Source organism: Phascolarctos cinereus, unplaced genomic scaffold, assembly GCF_003287225.1.
Source record: "Phascolarctos cinereus isolate Bilbo 61053 unplaced genomic scaffold, phaCin_HiC Scaffold_5;HRSCAF=322, whole genome shotgun sequence".
Classification (NCBI taxonomy): Eukaryota; Metazoa; Chordata; class Mammalia; order Diprotodontia; family Phascolarctidae; genus Phascolarctos; species Phascolarctos cinereus.
Genome location: NW_027555958.1, coordinates 446,145,991 through 446,166,866, shown reverse-complemented (window position 1 = coordinate 446,166,866; position 20,876 = coordinate 446,145,991). Strand labels below are relative to the sequence as shown.

The 20,876-nt window shown below is 51.4% G+C and overlaps 1 protein-coding gene across 1 annotated transcript; it reads right to left on the bottom strand.

The window, feature by feature from the left end:
• Nucleotides 1–8: 8 nt before the first annotated feature.
• On the bottom strand, nt 9–14,609 carry DMAP1 (DNA methyltransferase 1 associated protein 1). The gene is made up of 10 exons (XM_020987549.2): nt 14,395–14,609; nt 13,848–13,939; nt 13,330–13,525; nt 5,589–5,747; nt 5,106–5,273; nt 4,491–4,676; nt 2,785–2,856; nt 1,570–1,642; nt 423–712; nt 9–194 (listed from the first exon to the last, which is right to left on the bottom strand). The coding sequence occupies exons 1-10, from the start codon at nt 14,494–14,496 to the stop codon at nt 135–137; spliced, it is 1,398 nt and encodes a 465-aa protein (XP_020843208.1). The 5' UTR covers nt 14,497–14,609; the 3' UTR covers nt 9–134.
• Between the last annotated feature and the right edge of the window lie 6,267 nt (nt 14,610–20,876).

Below are 20,876 nucleotides of genomic sequence, written 5' to 3'. Positions count from 1 at the left end.
GGGCCGGCTCAGCAAGCAGCAGCTGCTCTATTTACACAGACCCCTTCCCCAAAAACCAGTCCTGGCCTTGGTCCGGCCTAGGCCCCCACCCAGGCCCCTCAGCAGCAGGCACTCCCAGCCCCTGCCTCGAAGCTTCAGGGTTTCTTGGCCTTTTTCACTGACGATGAACTGGAGGCTGATTCCCGTCGCTTCCTCTGTCCGGAGAGGGGGAAATAGGGGGGAGAAGGGAGTGAGCTGCTGGGAGTCCCTCACAGTCCCCAGACAGCCTGAGCACCCAACCCGCTTTGGACAGAGGTGGAAACTGAGGCCCCAAGAATCCAGCCTGCCCAGGTCATCCGGGCAGTCACTGGCGGGCCAGGGGATGGAGGGTGGGGGCTGCTCTGGGGGCCCTGCCCCCACCGGTGCCCCGGGGCAGTGCTCACCGAGTTGGGCGTCAGGGGTGCGCCCACCACGTCAATGATAGTGTCCTTGGCCAGGTCGGGGCCTGGCCCGTCGCTGGGCAGGGGTGGCGGCTCTGCGCTGGGCGGGGGTGGGGGCGGGGGCGCGGCCCCCAGCGGCCCCACTCGGGCCAGGGCCTCGTGGCGATGCCGCAGCATCTGCAGCTCGTACTCGCAGTTGGCGCAGGCCTGCTTCAGCTCATACAGCAACACCAGGTCACTCCTCAGCTCATTGAACATCTGCACCAGCTCCTCTGTGGGCGTGGGGCTCAGCTCTGGGGGCACACACAGGGGGTTGCATGGACAGGGCCTCCGAAAGCTCCTCCCCACGCCCAAGGCTTCCCGGGGCTCTCACTGGCCGTGGGCTGGGGGCGGCTCTGGGGAACGAAACAGCGGCGCCCCCTGCCCTGCCGCTGGGGCCCGGCAGATCCAGGCAGATTCTCCCTCCACCCAGCACCATCACCGGGGTCCCCACCCCGGCTGCCCTCTTCTGGACACTCTTCACTTTATTAATGTCCTCCTCAGACCCGGGCACAAGACTCCACGCGGGGCGGGCTCTGAGCAGGGCTGAGTGCCCTGGGACCCTCAGCTCCCTACTCCTCAAAGCGCTGCCCAAGGGCCTATTCCGTATCCGGTTTTCCCATGACCCACAAAGTGCCAGGGGGCCACTCTGACTCCCAGAGCTTTTTCAAAGGAACTATTACTTAGTGACTCTTTCACCCTCACCCTACACATATGCATACATAGTCTCTTCCCTCAAAGAAGCCCTAAATCAAAGGGAAGCCATTTCTGCCCAGGGGCCTGAATCCCAGTGCTTACAGGGTGGCTGGGTCTGGGGGCCACTTGCCAGTATAGTGCTCCAAGGCAGGGTCAACAGGTTCCCCAACTCTATATGAGTATACTCTAACTTTAGGATGGGAGGGGAAAGTCCCACACCAGAAACCCTAAACCCAGGATGGATTCCCCTAAGAGCCCCAAATCCCACACGGCCTAGGGACCTCCTCCTTGGGGGCACTGGGTGAACCTCAATCCTCTGCTCCTCCCCTCTCCCCACCTCCATCCCTCTTCCTCCAAGCCGGGTCTGGCACCTCCCACAACCTCTAGCTCAGCCTGGGCCCAGACCCACACTCACCCACTCCCAGCTCCAGAAGCATCTGCTCCAAAGCCTTGATCTTCTTCTGTCCCACGGAGCTCGGAAGCTTCATCTGCACCAGGGATCACAGCTCTGCTCAGCCTCCACCTCAGCCCTGCTCACCTTGCCCAGACCCCATGAAAGCAGAAGGCCCAGGAGCAGAGAAAGGCTGCAGAGAGGGCAGCAGGACAACATGGCCTCACAGCATGGGTCACTCCCCTGGCCATAGCTGGCACAGGCCCAGGAAGAGACACTGAATGGAGATCTGGTCCCAGACAAGGTCCCTGCTTCACTGTGCTGCTCAGTCTCAGGGCAGGTCGAGGAATGACCAAGCTTGGATCACCAGGGCATCAGTGCAAGGCAGACAGAGGCAAAGGACCTGAGGGGGGGGGCCATTCCAGCAGGAGGCAAAGCCCGGACAGAGCCCCAGGACCAGTGTCACCCCGCTGGGCTGGGGCCATGGTGACAGACTTGGGGGAGAGAATCCAGAATACCAGAAAGCAGGAGGGAATCTGGGAAGTTCTGAGCCAAGGCCAGAAGGCCACATCCATGCCCAAGAAAGATTTCCTGAGGAGCACAGGGAGAGTGAGCTAGAGGGAGGGGGCAGACATGCCAGGGCTGGGAGATGGACGGGGCCTCCTAGAGGAGGACACAGCCTCACAGAAGCACCTTCTCTACCAGGTATCAACAGCGAGAGGGAGCAGGCTATCCCTCATCCCAAAGCTAGCCCCGTTCCCCCAGCGGCTCCGTCTCACCCCTGCAAGCCTACCACCCCCTCTTCTATCTCCTGGTTCCACCTGGCAGCTAGCGGGCAGCCGGGCAGACTCCATTGGCCGGGGAGCAGAGTATATTCTAATTTCACCATCATTAAGAAAATGTTATGATTTATGTGCCAGGGCCCACTGATCCTAGCTCTGCATTTAACGGGTGAGCCGTCCATCTCCAAGATGGATGAAGGGGGTCTGCTCTCGGTGAAACGTTATCAGCCTGAAATGAGGAGTCCATCACTCACCTCCTCGGCAAGGCTGGCCCCCACCGACCAGTGCCACCAAAGGCCACTGCCGGGCAGCAGTCCCACGGCTAGTGACTTCCGGCCAGCCAAGGTGAGGCAATGCCCAGCCCGTGGCCCTACCACAGCTGCCCACAAACTAAGCTGACTTGGGGAGACGTGGATAGAGACAAGACCTGGTGAGGGGACCAGAGTCCAGGACTTACCCTCTGACTACGAAGGGTGACTCCCGCAGATTTGAAGTCGGGAAACTTGATGCCGGCTGTCTCCGGGACAGCCTGAAAGGAAGAAGAGACAGCAGGGATCAGACAGGCCAGGATGGGGGGAGGGGGACCAGAGCAACAGGCCCACCCAGGGTCCTCGCCCTCCAGGGACTGCTGCTCAGCCTTCCAGGCAGCCTCCTGCGCGCTTCAGGTGACTCACACCTGGGGGAATTCTTTCCATCACATCAAAGCCTGCTCCTCTGCCCTGACCCTACAGGAGCAAGTGGAAGCAACCTTGTGTAGCCCACCCCACAATCGATTCCAGCTTCCTCCCCCCGGACAGCTGGGACAGGCAGGTCTGAGCAGGGTCAGGAGCAGACACCCAGGACCAGCCACTGAGGGCTGAAAGGGCCCTCTGCACCCAACCAAGGGCAGCCCTGATAATTAACAGTGATAGTAGCTAACATTACATGGCACTTACTACAAAGCATTTTATAATTATTATCTCATTTGATCCTTACAACAACCCTGGGAGGTGCTACTACTAGCCCCATTTTACAGATAAGGAAACTGAGGCAGACAGGTTGACTTGCCCCGGGTCACACAGCTAGTGCATATCTAACGTTGGGTTTGAAGCAGGGCCTTCGTCCCCGTACACCTGCCCTGGGGTCAGCCAGCCTCTGCTTGGACCCCTCAAGGAAGAGGGGCAAGGGATGAAGGACAAAATGCAATGACCCTGGGTCGCCCACTTCTCACCTGTGTGACCTCACTTGGGGCCTCGGTTTCCTTCTCTGTAAGGTGAGGGGGTTGTACCTGGTGCCCTCTCAGGTCCTTCCCAGCTCTAGGATTAGGGTCTTACAATGTCTCTGAAGAGAAACCTGCCACCTTGTGAGGCCCCTTCCCATCATGAGGCAGACCTCTCTGTTAGTTTTTCCTGACATTAAGCCCCAGTTTACCTCTTTGCAACTTCTCCTCTCTCAGAACCCAAACTTGCTCATTTGTATTATATCATTATATTAGACCATTATAGATGGGGAAACTGAGGCCAAGAGAGAAAGGAGAGGGAGCAGGGCACTGCTCTGCACCCACCAAGGCCAATGGGCCAGCATTAAGGACGAAGCCCCCTGAGTGCAATAAAGCACAAGTCCGGGACGGGGGAGTGAAAGAGAAGAGGTACATGTCTGGGGAGCTGATGTTGCAAGAAAGCTCTGGGGTTTTCATGGCCCACAAGTTCAGGAAGAGGCCCTTCCAGGGAAAGGGGAAGGGAGGAGGGGACGATCCCTGTCTGCACAGACCTCATCTGGCATCACAGTATCAGAGGGATCCTGACCAACACCAAAGCAGCCAGCACGGTGAGGGGCCTAGAATTCCTGCCCTGGGAGGATGGGTGGAAGGAGCCGGGGGTGCGATGGAAAGAACAATGGCTCTCAAGGCAGGGAACCTGTGTTCGAATCCTGTGTGACCTTAGGTAAATTACTCTCCTCTCTGGGCCTCAGTCTCCTCCTCTGTAAAGCAAGGGAGCTGGCCCAGCTGCCCAGGAAGCCTCTTCCATCTCTGGAACTAGGCGCCCACAAGCCTCGGGACACAGGGGAGCCGCCGCCCTGGCCTTCAGGGCCCCGGAGGTAAAGGCAGGACTGCGTAGGATGTCGGCATTCAGGCCATGGCCCAGAAGGCCCAAGGTGATGTGCCCCTGCCCTCGCCCCGCTCACCGGCTTCTCTGTCTCCTTCTTCTGCGGCAGCTTCTTCTTGGGAGCCTTGCGCTCTGTGCGCCGCTGCTCCGCCGTAGTGTCGGCGGCGGTGATGAGCTTCTGCAGGTCCTGGCTCCGCTTCTCCCGCTCCTTCTTGCGAGCCTCAATCTTGCGGAGCTCCTGAACCAAGTATTCCTCCTCGGCCACCTGCAGGCACAGGGAGGGGTCCAGAACAATCAGACCACAGAGACGTCCCGTCAGCCACGTGGCCTGACTTGTTTAAATGAGGAGAAACAAGAGCTGGAATGCCCAGAGCGCCGATCCCCCTCCACAGGGCACAACTTTATAATTTTGTAGGATTAAGGGGGAAAAGTGAGAAAATGTCGAGCACATTCTAAAACAATCTGCCTCACCAGCACACAGCTGCTTGCTCCATCACATCTAACTGTCCAGGCTGCCCCAAAATGAAGGCAGCCTTGTTCTTCCTCTTCAGAGGGTCAGGCCTAAGGCCAGCTTCTCCCCACCAGAGCACCCTGAGACAGGAGGGTCCCGGCCAGCATCTCTACAGGCTAGAGGAGGGGCTCACCTGCTGGGAGGGGAGGACAGGGCACAGCCACAGGGAAAGGGGCTCCCCACCTGCTCAGGGGTGCGGTTGTAAAGCCTCTCCAGCTGCTCCTTCCGCCGCCGCTCATGCCCGGCATCAAACACAGGCACCTTGAGGTCAGTGCCTGGCACGGCACGGACATTGGCCAGCCTGGCACAGATGTGATAGTACCGCTCCTTCAGGTCCTCCACCGACCGCTTCTGGGATGGGGAAGGGACACGTCAGAAATGTCAGGGAAGGGACCCTTTAGGATAGGAACACTGGACTTACCGCGTGGGGGATGCAAGGATGGGGGCCAAGGAGAGGAAAGAAAGAAGCAGGAGCCGTGGGGCAAGACTGCAGGGAGGCAAAGATTTCTAACAGCTGCCCTGGGGGAGAGAACACCATGCAGAGGCTACCCGGCCATCTGTCAGGCTGCTGTCTAAGCATTCTGGATCAGAGCCAGGCTGGACAGAAAGTCTCTGCAGTTCTGCAGGCCTGGCCAGGGAAGCAGCGTGCGCCCCGCCCCCACTGACCTTAAACTGCTGGTGGTCATAGCGGTCATGGATGACCACAAAGCGCAGGTCGAAGCGCCGGCTCAGGTCAAAGAGATGGTCAGTCTCCGCCTTGGTCCAGGCGTCATCGTGCAGGTACAGCTGGTACTCCTGCTCTGAGTAGACAGGCACCTGCACCGCCTGGGAGAGAGACGGCCGCATGTCGGGCGCCCAGCTCCCCCAGCAGAGGCACACCTGAGCACAGGCCCCACAGGCTGCCCTCCATCCTCAGCCCCTGGGCAGGACCACGTGGCAGGCAGCTAGCCATGCCGCCCTGGGACCGCCAAAGGGCAGCAGAGGCTCGCCAGACAGGCATTACATGGATTCACACCATGGACGTCCCACATCTCCAGGACCGGGGTCAGCCCTGAGTGAGGACACTGAAGACATTTAGCAGAAAGCAAGCAGAAGGGTGAAGATTCTGCCTGGAGAAGAGAGGACCAGGGGGACCCGAGGGCAGGGATTAGCCTCCTTCTTCCAGGAACCAGAGAGAAGGCACAGATTTTGGCTAGATAAAAGGGAAAGCTTCCTAAACATGAGAGCTAGCCCAGGGGAAGCCAGCCAGCTTTGGAAGTGTTCTGCCTTGTCCTACCCGGGGTCACAAGGCACAGAGATGCCCCCACGCCCCAGGGTTCAAGGGAAGAAGGGGGAGGATTGGAAAGATGGGAAAATAAAGACAAAGCCAAAAGTGGGACTCTTCCCTTTGTTCTGGGGCCTAGAAGAGGCAGGCAGTGATGCCCAACTAGAGGATTCAGCCAACTGCATTCTTCCATTTACCCCAGAAAGGAGAAGCCAAGGAAGATACATTCTAATGAGGCTAGGAACTTAGTGAGCAAAGGAGCCAACTCTGATGGGAAGGAAGGTGGGCCAGGCAGGCCTCCCCCAGAGAGAAGATCCACAGGAACAGAGAATAAAGAGGAAACCCTCTACAAGAAACACCAGGCTCAGAAACCAGCACAGTGAGTAACCAACGTGCACGGGATGGCCAGCACCAAAGAACCCTGACATCCTCGTTCCTTCTGAGAGGTAAATACCACGATGGACATTCCCAGGTCCACCATCGGAGTGCTGGAAGGGACCTCCTGGGCCTCTAGGCTGAACTGCACATAAAAGGAGTCCTCCCTCTAAAAAGGGGCTTCCCAGCTCGGCGCAGCCTTTCCCACTATGAGATGGCTCTCCCCCGAGGAAGTCTTTCCTAATGTGAAAGCCAGTCCGCCTCTTGGCAACTCTCTCTCTCTCTTTTTTTTTGGTGAGGCGATCAAGGTTAAGTGACTTGTCCCAGGATCACACAGCTGGTGTCAAGTGTCTGAGGCCACATTTGAACTCAGGTCCTCCTCACTCCAAGGCCAGTACTCTATCCTCTGCACTACCTAGCTGCCCGCTGGCAACTCTCCAGAGCCCTCCAAGAAGTCCAAGCCTTCTCCCCCACATCAGCCCTGAATCTCCTGTCATCCAGGCTCAGCATGCCAGGGGCCCTCCCCCATTCCAGATGCTCACTCAAACGGGATCAAACACTCCTGATGAGGCCTGACCAGAGCACCCCTCTATCCCAGCAAGTTCTGCCCCTCCTAATGCTGCCTCATCACCCACATGATTCATACTGGGCTTCCTGAGCTAGAGGTCCAGTCAAACCCCGAGATCCTTTTCAGAACACCTGATGTCTAGCCTGTCTTCCGTCTTACATTTGTGACATTAATTATTTTGAGCCAAGTGTAAGACTTTATTTACATTTATACCTAATCAATTGTATCTTCTTCCACTTGGCCCAGGGCTCTAGCCTGTCCAGCTTCTGCTTGGATGGGCTGTGTCCTCCACTGGGTAAGCTCTCCTGCCCAGCTGTATGCCATCCACGCCCCTTTTCAAGTCACTGATAAAAATGCTAAACAACCGACAGTACTGATCCCTGGGGCTCTCCACTGAAGAACCCCTTCCCCGCTGACCCTCAATCACCCACTCCCCTTGGAGGCCTGCTGACTGGGTCCCCATCGAATCCGCATCCTTCCATCTTCTCCACAAGAAGATTCTGAGACCTCATCAGAGCCTTGCTGAAACCGAGGTGAGCTCTGTCCTCAGAAGTGCTCTCACATCCTGGCGCAGCGATCTGCTCCACCAAGGGGAGAAGCCAGGCCCGGCAGGCCCAGCCTTGAGGAGGCAGAAGGTCAGGGGCCTCCCTCTGCTTGCTCCCCCTTCAGGACACTCTCTAGAATTCCCCGGGAGCTGAAGGCAAGCTCAGGCTTTTTGTTTGTTGGAAATCAGCACCGCATTTGCCCTTCCCCCCTCTCTGTGGTGCCTCAACATCACAACCGTCACAATGGCTCACCTGGGCCCGACAACCGGCATTTATGCCCTGAGAGAGGGGGCCTCTGGAGTGAAGGGACACGGCAACCGTCCTCCACAAGCCCCTCCCCCAACACCGCCTGCCCATCTCGTTCACAGATAATGACTTCTGGTCCCACTACAGGGAGAGATCAGGGGCTGCCACACTGGCACTCCCTCAGCTAGCCTCGCCCCTCATGAGCTCCTCTGCTTCCTGTCCCAGAGGACAGCTCTCTCCCCACGTCCTTATTCTTACTCAGCTCACCGATTCTTTGGAGCGCTGCACCCAAACAGCCCCCTTTCCTGGTGCCCTTCAACATACCAGGGAATCTAGGCTGTGGTCTCGGGCCCTCACTGAGCTCACCATCTCCTGCCTGGGTCAGCACGCTTTCACGAAGGGCTCAAGAAACAGCTGCTGTCTGACTGACTGACTGACTGACATATAACACAATATCGATAGGCAGGCCTTGGCAGCAAAACACTGGAAACCAAATGAGGACTGGGGAAGAGATGACCAGATTTTGGTTTATGAACACTAAAGGATAGCAAAGCTGAGATGTTCAAAGAAGCATGGTGAGGTTTGTAGATCTGATGTCGAGCAAAGAAAAGGCGAGCCAGGAGAGCAGCAGACCCGAGAGAGCGATGTCAGTGAGAACCAACACTGAAGGGTTCCTGAATCTGGGCTAACTGCAATGAACAATCTTGGTTCTGCACGGCAGAATCTACCTCCATCTGCTCAGTAAAAAGGGGGGACCTAGGGATACAGAACGCTGCACACCTCTCAGACAGTGGGGCTTTTCAGTTAGCCTGGCTTTGGTACAAGATTAGCAGCTGGCTACTTTGTTACAGGGGATGATGAGGGGGGTGAGGACTACTGGGAAATGATGAGGATGTTAAAGCAACAACAAATAATCCCTTTTTAAAAAAAAAACCATTTAGGGGGCAGCTAGGTAGATAGAGCTCTAGCCCTGGAGTCAAGAGGACCTGAGTTCAAATCCAACCTCAGACACTTGACACTTACTAGCTATGTGACCCCGAGCAAGTCACTTAATCCCGATTGACTGCACATAAAAACCCATTTAGGGCCTTGGATGAACTAGAGATCCCACTCTGATTCCCAGGTCTCTGGGGGTAGCAGAGGTAAGCTGGGACCTCTCCTCCACAGGAAGCACAGTGCTGGGCCTAAACACCCCAGCTGGGCACAGAGGTCACACACTAAACTCACACAGTAACAGCATGAGGTGGAGACAAAGGGTTACAGCTGGAAAGGGGCAGGAATGTGATTTGCCTGGAAGTCAGAGGGTGTGTGGCCCAGCCCTGCCAATCTCTAAGCCTCAGCAGCCCCATCTGTAAAGTGGTCAGAATGGTCCCCTGCTGAGCTCCCATACAGATGGGGACCTAAGGAGATCATGGATGTATGGATGGAAATGCGCTTTGTAAACTGGGTAGTAGCAACAAGCAGAGGAGAGCGTTCAGGAGACAAGCCAAAAAGTCCTCCCTGGAGGAAATCAGGTCCAGGGAGGGGGAGTCACTTTTCCGCTGTCTTCAGCCCTCAGTGAGCTCACCCATCTCCATGGTGCCAAGCACCTCCTTTATCCGGACGGCTCCTCCAAGGCACAAGCACATAGTAGGCACCTGGTCTGAACCTCTTGGGGGGCCCGGCTCCGCCCTGAGAACAACACCTAGACTAGGGCCCAGGGTCGAGCGGGCAGCTGGGCTGCCATGTGAACAGGACCCCTCTGAGAGAACTGACAGACTCTGGGCGCAGACTGAAGTGACCTTTTTTCACTTTGTTTTGCTTTTCCCCCCAACATGGCTAATATGGAAATGTTTTGCATGACTTTATATGTATGATGGGCTGTTGCTTGCCTTCTCAATGGGGGGAGGGAGAGAGTCAATAGAGAGAAATTTGGAACTCAAAATTTTTTTAAATGAATGCTAAAAATTAATTGATCGATATTTTTTAAACCCCTTCCCCCTTCCCCCCAGCCTCAGTTTTCTCATCTGTACTTAGCTCAAAAGGCAATGTTACTGGGCCCAAACTAGATCAAATATGAGTAGAGGGTGATATAACCATTGTAACTGACTAACGTTAAGGTCCCCATGGAGAACAAGCAGCCTGTGGTGAGAAGCTGGAGTCCCATTCCCACCTTACAATAATGAGGGATAAAGGATGAGGGAGGGGAGGGGGTGAACAAGCCTTTATTAAGGCCTGCTTTGTGTCACCCACAATAACCCTGGGAGGTAGGTGTGATTGTGACCCCTGTTTTACATAGGAAATTGAGGCAGGCAGAAATGAAGTGACTTTCCAGGGTCACCCAGCTAGGCAGTGTCCAAGCCAGGGTGTGAACTCAGGTCTTCCTGACTCCAGGCCTGGTACACCACTCGGCGGCCCCTGCTTTAGGACCGTGTCTGTTTTGACACCGGGGCAGACTGACTGATGGGATCATGGCTCAGAACCACCCTGACACACAGGCCTGGGCCTATAAAGGGCAGGTGAGTTGGGAAGCCGTGCTCTGGCACAGCCCCGTGAGGTCTGATCATCCTCCTCCTCAGCTGTACAAACAAGGCAGAATGCTCAGAATGGCTGGATTTGGGGGGCCGGGAAGCATACACATGATTTTAACCACACAGCCCATGGCCAAGTGCTGGTTAATACAAGACCCGCTACGAACATCACATTTTGGCATACAAACTGGGCCTGCTCCTGAAAACGAGGCCTCTGGAAAAACTGGGCATTCGTTTCTAGGATGCTCCTGGCATCCAAATCTCTCTGCTAGCAGCTACCAGAAAACATCTTAGTGCTAGAGGCACTGTGCAAAGGCCAAAGCTGGGCCCTGCTCTCAAAGGAGAGCCCGGGGGGAGCAGCAGGCAACAGTAAGGCGCCAACAAGGGGTAAGTTCACTAAAGGAAATGTCAGCGGGAAGGTGCCCGAATTAAGGGGGATCAGGAAAGGCTCCTGTAAAAGGGGGGAATCTTCAGGAAGCCAGGAGGCAGAGATGAGAAGGGAGGGCATGCCAGGCATGGGGCACAGCCAGAGAGTCTGGAGAGAAGCAACAAAAGGGCCAGCGTAAGCCAATCACGGAATACACAGAGGGGGGTAAAGGCCGAGAAGACTAGCAAGTGAGGAACAGGCCGGGCTGTGAAATGCTTTGGACTCCAGGGGAGGTGAGAGGGTCGCTGGACTCTACAGTATCACCTTGACAACAAAGTGGAGAGTCCTGGGTGAGGTAATGGAGGTCAGAGAAGGGGGAGTGGGCAAGAGCCACAGCAAAGGTCACATCAACAGGACGTGCCAGCCGGAGCGATGTGGAAGATAAGAGATCGAGGAGCCGACACCTTGACATAAGCCCGGCTGCCTGGGAAGATGATGCCGAGAAGAGGGAAAGGTCTGGGTGGGGAGAGCATTTCGACGTGAGGCACGCTGAGTCTAAGGTGTCTACAGGACACCCAGCTTGAGCTGGAGATGAAAGAATGGCGGTCGAGAGAGGCTAGGGCTGGGTATACCGATCCTGAGAATCATCTGCCGAGGATGAGGTCTGAAATCACGGCAGCTGAGCAGATCACCAAGGGCCCTGGGACACAGCAGGGCTTGGCAAGTACCAACTCCACCCAAAGACACCAAAAATGTGTCTGCCACCTCTCCTGGCAAGTCCACGCTACAAGTGGTTTCTACATTCTAAATGAAGCTTTATTGTATTTAAAAATGTAAAAATCATTCATAGCTCAAAGGCCAGACAAAAACAGGCAGCAGGCCAGACCCCTGATATACACGAGATGAGAAGAGGACCTGAGGGAATAGTCACAGTTAACCCTCGACCTGGATGAAAATTCAACCCAGGAGCCTGAGGAGTGATCAGACAAGTAGGAGGACCAGGAGAGCAGGGCCACAAAAATCCAGAGGAGATATCCAGGAGAAGAGGGCGATATACAGAAGAAAAGCCTCCAGAGAGAGCAGAAAGAACGAGGACTGAGAAAAGACATTCCATTTGGGCTCTTTGTAAGCGGGAAGGTTGGAAGGCAGAATGCAGAACCTAAGAGTGACTGGAGAGAACTTAGCCCCAGAAGGGCCAGAGGATCTTTTCAGGGTAGGGGAGACATGGGCATGTTTGTAGGCAGTAAGGAAGGAGCCAGTAGACAGGAAAACAACTGAAGACTAGTGAGAGAGTGGGGATGAAAGAGAGGACAATCTGCTGGAGACAGGATGGAATGGGATCTCTTAAAGAAGCAGAGTGCTTGGCCCTGGCCAAGAGTGAGGCCACCTCTTCGTGTGAGACAGGGGTGAAGGAGGGGAAAGTGGCAGGAGGCCCTTGAGGGACAGGAAATGAGGAGGAAGAGGGAAGAAGAGGGAGTTCATGAATAAGTCTCAATTTTGTCTGTAAAATCTGAGACAAGGACTTCCGTCTGGGATGATAAGAGGCCAAGTAGCAATGGGAGATCTTCCCTCTTCTATCCTCTCTCATGTGCAGCCAGTCACCACATCCTGTCCTCCTGCTAGATCTGTCTCCTTCCTCACAGCCACCGGCTCAGCCTAGGCACTCTCTGCTACCTGCCTGGACTCTCCAGTGGCTTCCCCTCAGGCCTCACTACCAACCCTACCTCCCTAGTCCAATCCATCCATAAAAGGATGCAAGATAAACCTCCCTTATGCAGACCTTGCTGGTATGGTGGCTGTGGGAGCAGAAGTCCTGGGTTCAATTCTTCCCACTGACACATACTACCTGGGTGACTCGGGGCAAATCATTTCATCTCCCTCAGTTTCTTCATCTGCAAAATGAAAGAGTTGGAGACAAATGACCTCTGAGGTTCCTCAGAGCTCTGGATCTAAGATGCCAGGATTAAATGAGAACCTCTTCTATCCCTACTCAGGACCCAAAATCCTCCTGTGGCTCCCAGCCACCTCCTAGAAGTTCCAATCTTGGAGCCAGCCGTGAAGGACCTCAACCACCTGGCTGTTACACAAAGTTACACAACTGTCCCGCCAACAGCTTCCAGAAGCCACCCACATAGCCTCCTCAGCAGCCCAACCACATGATCCCCTGTACCGCTGTATCCATGCCTCAGCTCAGGGGGTCTCCTATGCTTCCGCAGCTCATCCCACCCCGTGTACCAGGTCCTCCCCACGTCTGAGGACTCAGCTCAAAAACCACCTCCTCTAGAAAGCCTTCATGGAAACCACCCAACTGCAAATGACCTTTCCTTCCTGGGCCTTCCCCGAGCCATCAGTTTGCACTCCCCTTGGTGACACCTCTCCAAAGTCTAGGAGTTGTGTAAGAACAGAAACTGTTTTGCTCTTGTCTTTTATGCCTGCTGGGCCAAACCAAATGCTTACGTGGGCCGAATCAGAGACAGCCCAGAACATCAATGTGAGCCAGCCCCAGTGAGCACAGCAGCAGGGAAGCCTCACCTTATTGAACCTGGCAAAGGGATAGTCCTTGCCCTCCTCGGCTGCACGCCGCCAGTGATAGAACATGGCCCCATCCTTTCGGGCAGGGTTGGTGAAAGGCATCCACTTCCAGGGTCGTACCTTCTTGGACCCTAGCTTGGCCTTCACCGTGCGGTATCCTTGGGTTGTATCGCTGGGGAGCAGGGGGGGTGCATCCCTGCCAGGGAAGTGGGGAGGGTGATTATAGGCCAGCCCCTGGGATGCCCCACGAGCCCGCCTTGCTCCCTCTATCCTCCTCCCTGAAAAGGAATAGCTGTGTGAGTAGGTGGGAGAGAAGCCCAGCAGCAAAAGGACAAGATAGCCTCGAAATGCTGTCCCATATCTAAGTGAGACTGAAAGGGGCCCACCAAGGCCAGCCCTGAAGAAGCCTCAGGCAGATAGGACAGGTGATACCTGGGCATCTCAGTTGCTCAGGGAGGAAAAGGGGAATGCAGTTAGGAGTGGTGGGGATGGGGAGGTGAGGGGGTGAATCCACTTGCTTTTTGTCGGAGTAGAGCAGAGCGTAGACCTCACGGTGCATGCCCTCTGGCCTCTTGAACGTCAGCGTCTCTGACGACTTCTTGGACTTTTTCTATGGAGGGACCAAGACTCAAGTGGAGAGACCAGGCCAGGGGGCCCCTCCCCCCCAATCCCCTCCAGCCTGGCTCCCCCAGCCCCTGTTCTCAGCCCCACCTTTGCCATCAGCCCCTCCTGCACAGGAGCTGAAAGGGCCTTCAAAAGGCATGGAGACTGGCCCCCACTTGAGCAGGGGTCGACCTGCGTCTGCTTAGAGCCCTGCAGAAACGGGGAGCTCACTACCTCCCTTGGCAGCCTGGCTTTCCAACAGGCCTGGGGCAGGTCCAGGAGGATGCTCAGAAACCCCGCCCCTTCTCCCGGCCCCGCCCAGCCACAGCGCGCAGGCGCGCAAGGCCCCGCCCCGTCTGGGGGTCGGCCGCCCCACATCACGCAGGCGCATTCGGTCCTGAAGGCGGTCTTGGTCCCACCCCTCGGCGCCCGCCCCGCCCGAGCGCGCAGGCGCAGACGCACCTTGTCCGGGTTGATGATGTCCTTCTTGCTGATGGGCCCCGGCGCATCGCCCTCAGGCCCGCCCAGCTCCAGAATGTCGCGAACGTCGGCACCTGTCGCCATGGCGGCCCTCGGACTCTTCGGGCCTGAGCTCGGTCCCGGCCCCTCCTCCTCCCTCCTCCCGCCGCCGCCGCCGCCGCCACCGCCGCCTCCCGGCGCCGCAGGCTCCGACTTCCGGCTGTGTAGAGTCACCGCCTAACCGGCCCGGCCGGACCACTTCCGGTACGAGCGCGCCCGAGTACGGTCGGCAGCTGCGGCTGCGCAAGAGGCAGAGGGCGGGGTCCGGGCGCACCCCACCCCTCGAGCCTTCGGTCAAGGCGCCTCCGCCTTCGCTGAGAGCCTGCTGTGTGCTTGAGGACCCTGAGTGGGGCCTATGTGCGAAGCTAAGGCCCCACCCCACACAGGTCTGGGAGGACCTAGCGAGCCTAAATTATCCAAGCACACAAACACACATGTACCCCCACCCACCCCAGGCTCGTGCGCCTGAGGGGCGGGCGGAGGGGGGGGAGTGGGGACGAAGGGAGCCCCTGGTTCTTGAGCTGGGGAGTGATTTCATCAGGCCCCCTGCTTAAGGAGAATCACGAATGGACAAGAGTGGGGAGAACAATGAGAAGAATCATCATGGGGGTCCGAGCTACGTGGTCGCTGTGTAAGGGAGAGAAGGCATCAGATGTAGTGGAGAGATGTCCTGGGCAGCTGCGGGCAGTGGATAATGGTCACTCTAACGGCGTCACCCACCTCCAGGGCTTTTGCCATCAAAGCAGATGACATCTGTAAAGTGCTTAACACCATGCCTGGTACATAGCAGGCACTCTGGAAATGATTATTCCCTTCCCCTTGCCCTAGAAACCACAAGAGGTGATAGCATTGAACGTGTAATGTAGGCCGACAGTGTCACTGCGAGACTGGACAAATGATGGTGATGCCCACAACTAATAGGGAAGCTAGAGCAAAGAGTTTGGGGAGAAGGATGATTGAATACAGTGTTATATGTGTGGAGTTTGGGGTAGCATTGGGACACCTAGTTTGAGATGTGCAATAGGCAGTTGGTGGTCCAGGACTGACGCCCAGGGAAGAGACCGAGGCTGGAGATAAGAGGTCATCTCTCCAGATGACTCCCACCCATGGAAGTAGATGAGGTCACCAAGAGGGTGGAGCAGAGAAGAGGGCTCATGACAGAATGTTGGAGAACATGCAGAATATGGATATGGCTTCAGCAAAACTCACCTGGCATTTTAAAGATCATGGGTAGCTTTGGAGAGGGTGGTTTCACCTGAATGATGAAGTCTGAGGCCAGATTGGAGAAAACTGAGTAGTGAGTGAAAGGAAGGAAAGTGGGGGGACCTAGTATGGATGATACCTACTCTTATGGTGCCCTCTTCTCTCCTTTGACATTGTCACCCCCTGGTGCAGGCCCTTATCACCTCTGTCCTGCACTATTGCAATAGCCTTCTGGTGGGTCTGCCTGCTTCCAGTCTCTCCCCATCCCAGACCGTCCTTGATGCTCAGCTGTCAAATTTATTTTCCTAAAGCATAGATCAGACTGTGGCACCCCTCCTACTTGATAAATTCCAGTAGCTCCCTGTCACCTTCCAGATGAGATATAAAATCCTCCATTTGGGTTTTAAAGCCCCTTACCATGTTCTCCATCCCACTTTAATAGTCTTCTTACACTTTACTCCTCTTTTTGTACTCTATGATTCAGCAACATTGGCCTTGCAGCTCCTCAAAAGTGACTCTCCATCTCCCAGCTAAACCTTTTCAATGACCAGTCTTGCTTACCGTTCCTTCCTTCTTACATCTGCCTATTGGCTTTCTAAAAACTTACTTTCAGCAAGAAGTGTTTTCCAGTCAAAATAGTGTAAAAATAAAAATTCTGAAGATCAAAGAAATTAACAAAATTTAAAGCAAAAAAAAAGCCACCAAATGATAAACAAAGCTAGAAGCTATTTGGGGGGGAAATAAAATAGATAACCTATTAACTAAACTGACTTCTAAAAGAGAGAAGAACTCCAAATTGTCAAAAAATGAAGAAGGAAAAATCACAACAATTGAAGAAGAAATTAAGACAATTATTAGAAACAAGGATGAATATTTGATTTCAGAAAAAAAAAATTGAGCAAGCCATAAATGAACTTCCAAAGAAAATAAACCCAAGGACAATGTGTATTTACAAGTGAAATTGATCAATCCTTCAAAGAACAGCAAAGTCCAATATTACATAAAGTGAAAAAATAGGAAAAGAAGAAATCCTATCAAATTACATCTATGAAATAAATATGATCTTGATACTTAAACCAGGGTGAGGCAAATCAGAGAATGGAAACTATAGAACAATATCCCTAATCAATACTGATGCAAATAATTTATTTTTTTCTGATAATTTATTTTTAGTTTGCAATATTCACTTATGTAAGATTTTGAGTTTTGAATTTTCTCCCACTCCTACTCCTCTCCCCCCTACCCCAAGACAGAGTGTAATCTGATACTGTCTTTATTTATGCATACACGTTAAGCATATTTTCCCATTAGTCATGATGTAAAGAAGAATTAGAACTAATGGGAGGAATCAGGAGAATGAAGCAATAAAACAAAACAAAGGAAAAGAAGAGCAGATAGTATGCTTCTATCTGCATTCAGACTCTGTAGTCTTTTCTCTAGATATGGATAGCATTTTCCATTGTGAGTCTTTTGCAGTTGTCTTAGATTTTTGCATTTCTGTAAAAAGTCATGTCTATCAAAGTCATCGCACAATGTGGCTATTACTGTGTACAGCGTTCTGGTTCTGCTCGTTTCACTCAGCATCAGTTCACGTAAGTCTTTCCAGGTTTTTCTGAGATCTGCCTGCTCATCATTTCTTATAGCACAATAGTATGGCATTAGATTCATATACCACAATTTGTTCAGCCATTACCCAATTGATGGTTATCCCCTCAATTTCCAATTCTTTGCCACCACAAAAAGAGCTGCTATAAATATTTTTGTGCATGTGTGTCCTTTTCCAGTTTTTATGATATTCTTGGGATGCAGACCTAGAAGTGGTATTGCTGGGTCAAATAGTACGCATAATTTTATAGCCCTTTGGGCATAGTTCCAAATTGCTCTCCAAAATGGTTGGATCATTTCACAACTCCACCAACAATGCATTAGTGTTCCAATTTTCCCACATCTTCTCAAACATTTATCATTGTCCTGTTTTGTCATGTTAGCCAATCTGATATGATGCAAATGATTTAAATGAAGTGTGGTCAAAGAGGTTATAATACCACATGAAAAATATTGCATATTATAACCAGACAGGTTTTATTTTTTAATTTTTTTCAATCAATGAAAAAGTGCTTTCTTTCCCTCCCACTTCTCCTACTAATTCCACTGAGAAAAAGAAAAAACAACCTGTATGCAGGATTACATACAGAATATAAGAATGATTCAATATTAAGAAAACTCTAAACATAATGAAGCATATTAATAACAAAAGCAATCAAAATCACATAATTGCATCAATAGATTGAGAAAAAACTTTTAACAAAAAACACTACCAATCAGTGGTGTCAAATATAGACTTAGGAAATCACAAATTAATATTATGTTTTATTGTATTTTTATTTCTTTTGCTAAACATTTCCCAATTATATTTTAATCTGATACAAAAGCATTTAACTCCTCTCAGGGAGTTTGACACTCCTGCTACCAAACATTTCTCTTTAAAAATAAAAGGTTAAAAAGTGTAGGAATTAATGGATAGACCTTTCATCAATATGATAAATAGTATTTATCTAAAACAGAGCCAGGAAAGTATGTAATGGAGATTACTAGAGACCTTTCTAATAAGATCAGGGGTAAAGCAAGGATTTCCATTATTACCAGTATCATTTAACATAGTGCAAGCAATGCTAGCTATAGCAGTAAGACAAGAAAAAGAAATTGGATGAGCATGGGCAAAGAGGAATTTTTTTTCTTTTGCAGATATGATGGTCTTCATAAAGAACCCTGATGAGTCAACCAAAATAATTGAAGCAATAACTTCAGCAAAGTCACAGAATATAGCAAGATATGAAATGAGCCCACACAAATCATCAGATCCCTTTCTATATACTACCAACAAACTCAATGAGAAGAGATAGAGAAATTCCATGCAAAATCTACAGAATATATGAAATATTTAAGATTCTACCTCCTGAGTGCCTCTGGGGTTATGTGACCAAAAATGAAGGACTAGACATTTTCTCTGTTCCTCTTGAGCCTTCAAAATCCCATCTTCTCCTAATTTCATAAGAAATATGAACAAGAGGTAAACTAATTATGGCAAGCTGTATCCACAGGCAAAGACACTAAGAATACCAAAGGGGTTACAGTCCTATGAGTTAACAGCAAAAAAGGCTAATCCTTACTGGGGTCAATTAGCATCCACTCTCCTACTGGCCCTGCATTTGGGTGGGGCCACGCAATGGGGATCACATACTTGTGCTGGAAGATTCACTCATCAATTTTCTTATTCCTGGTAGTGCAGTTTCTTTCAACAAATTCTGTACTTGCCTTCATCTCCATCATTCTGTGGAAACAAGCAGCAGAACTCAATTCCTGCCCACCTCCTAAGTGGAGGAGGTAGAGGTATAGGAACATGGAAGTCATTGTGTGGGTTGACTCAGAAAATTAAGACCAGGAGAAACTAGAGTAGGGAGACAGAGCATGTGGGGCTGTACAAGGCCTCAGGGAAAGGGTATTGACATCCAGATGGGGCCAGCTCTGTGCCCCAAGAAGTCATCTGGGCAGGGACTTGGGCCATAAAAAAATGAATTATCCAGAATGAGAGGAGGCTGAGATAGCTTTGAGGTCTATCTCTTAGGGGATCTGCAAATAAAGGGGAATGAATCAGAAAGTAAGTGATAGAGGAATGTGAGGGGAAAGACTGAAATTACCAAAGATCTCAGAAGGAAGAAAATTCGGTTAAAAATCTTGAGCACATACCTAAAAACCTATTAAACTGTGCATACCCTTTGACCCAGCAATACCACTGCTAGGTCTACTCCCCAAAGATATGAAAAAAGAGAAAAAGGACCTATATGTGCAAAAATATTTATATTGCTCTTTTCATGGTGACAAAAATTAGAAACTGAGGGAGTGCCCATCAACCAGGGAATGGCTGAACAAGTTATAGTATATGTATGTTGTGGAATGCTCTTGTACTGTAAGAAATGATGGAGGAGATGGTTTCAAAAAAACCTGGGAAGACTTGAATGAATTGATGCACAGTGAAATGAAAGATCCAGGAGAATAATTTCTATAATAACAATACTGTAAAAATAAACCAACTTTGAAAGACTTAGGAATTGTAATCAACACAATGAAACCAACCATGGTTCCAGAGGACTAATAATGAAACATGCTAGCCATTTCTGGATAGAGAAATAATAGCTTCAAGGTACAGATTGAAGCATGTTTTGTTTTGGTTTTTTTTTTTTTTGAAAGCTAATGCAGGAGTTTGTTTTGCTCGAGTATACATGTTTGTAAGCGGTTTTGTTTTTCTTGCTTTCTCAATGGATGGGAGAAGGGAGATGAGAAAGAGAGAATTCAGAACTAAAAACTGAATTTTTAAAAAAGCTAAAAATCTTGCACACAAGCAGATAAATCAACAGGGAAAAGATAAACAATGGAAGGATAGATAGCTTCCAGGACATCTAAATGAGTGCAAATATCTCAGAAAAACTATTGCAAGACAAAGGAAAATGAATCAACACCTGATGAGGCAGAAGACCTTGTGGAGTCCCAAGAGAGCATGGAAACAGAGAAAAATGATTCTGAAGGGTTCAAGAAAAAAATAAGAATTATGAAAGCAGAATTTATGGCTTGCACAACAGAAATAATTGGAAGAATAGAGAAACCTGAATTCACAGTGAAGAGTCTCTCCCAAGAAACAAGAGAGAACTGGTTGCGAACATAGATACACAGAAGTGGAAGACAATCTGGCTGAAGTGAAGGAAAAAGCAACAACATTCAAAGAAAATGTGTTCTCTCTCCAGCAAAACAAACTGCTCTTGACGACAGCATGTATGAAAACAACTTAAGGACTGTAGGTATCCCAAAAGAAGTAAAAGCCTGAACCTGTAATGCAAGGAATATTTTTTAAATTTCTGAACACAGGAAACAAAGAATACACAGATAGCCTCCAGGGGGGAAAAAAACCTATACCCCAAATTCCAGGAAATATATGGTTAAATTTAAGAATTCCAGTGACAAATTCTACATGTGACCAGGAGAAAGACCTTGAAATGTAAAGGAGAGGAAATATGAATAACACAAGACTATTCTGTCCCCACCAGAAAGTGAAAGATGGAATAGCGTGCTCCAAAGAGCAAAGGAGCTCAAGAAGCAACCTAAGGTAAATACCCTGCAAATGTGAACCTAATCATTAATGGAAAAGATAGACATTAAATTTAAAAAGA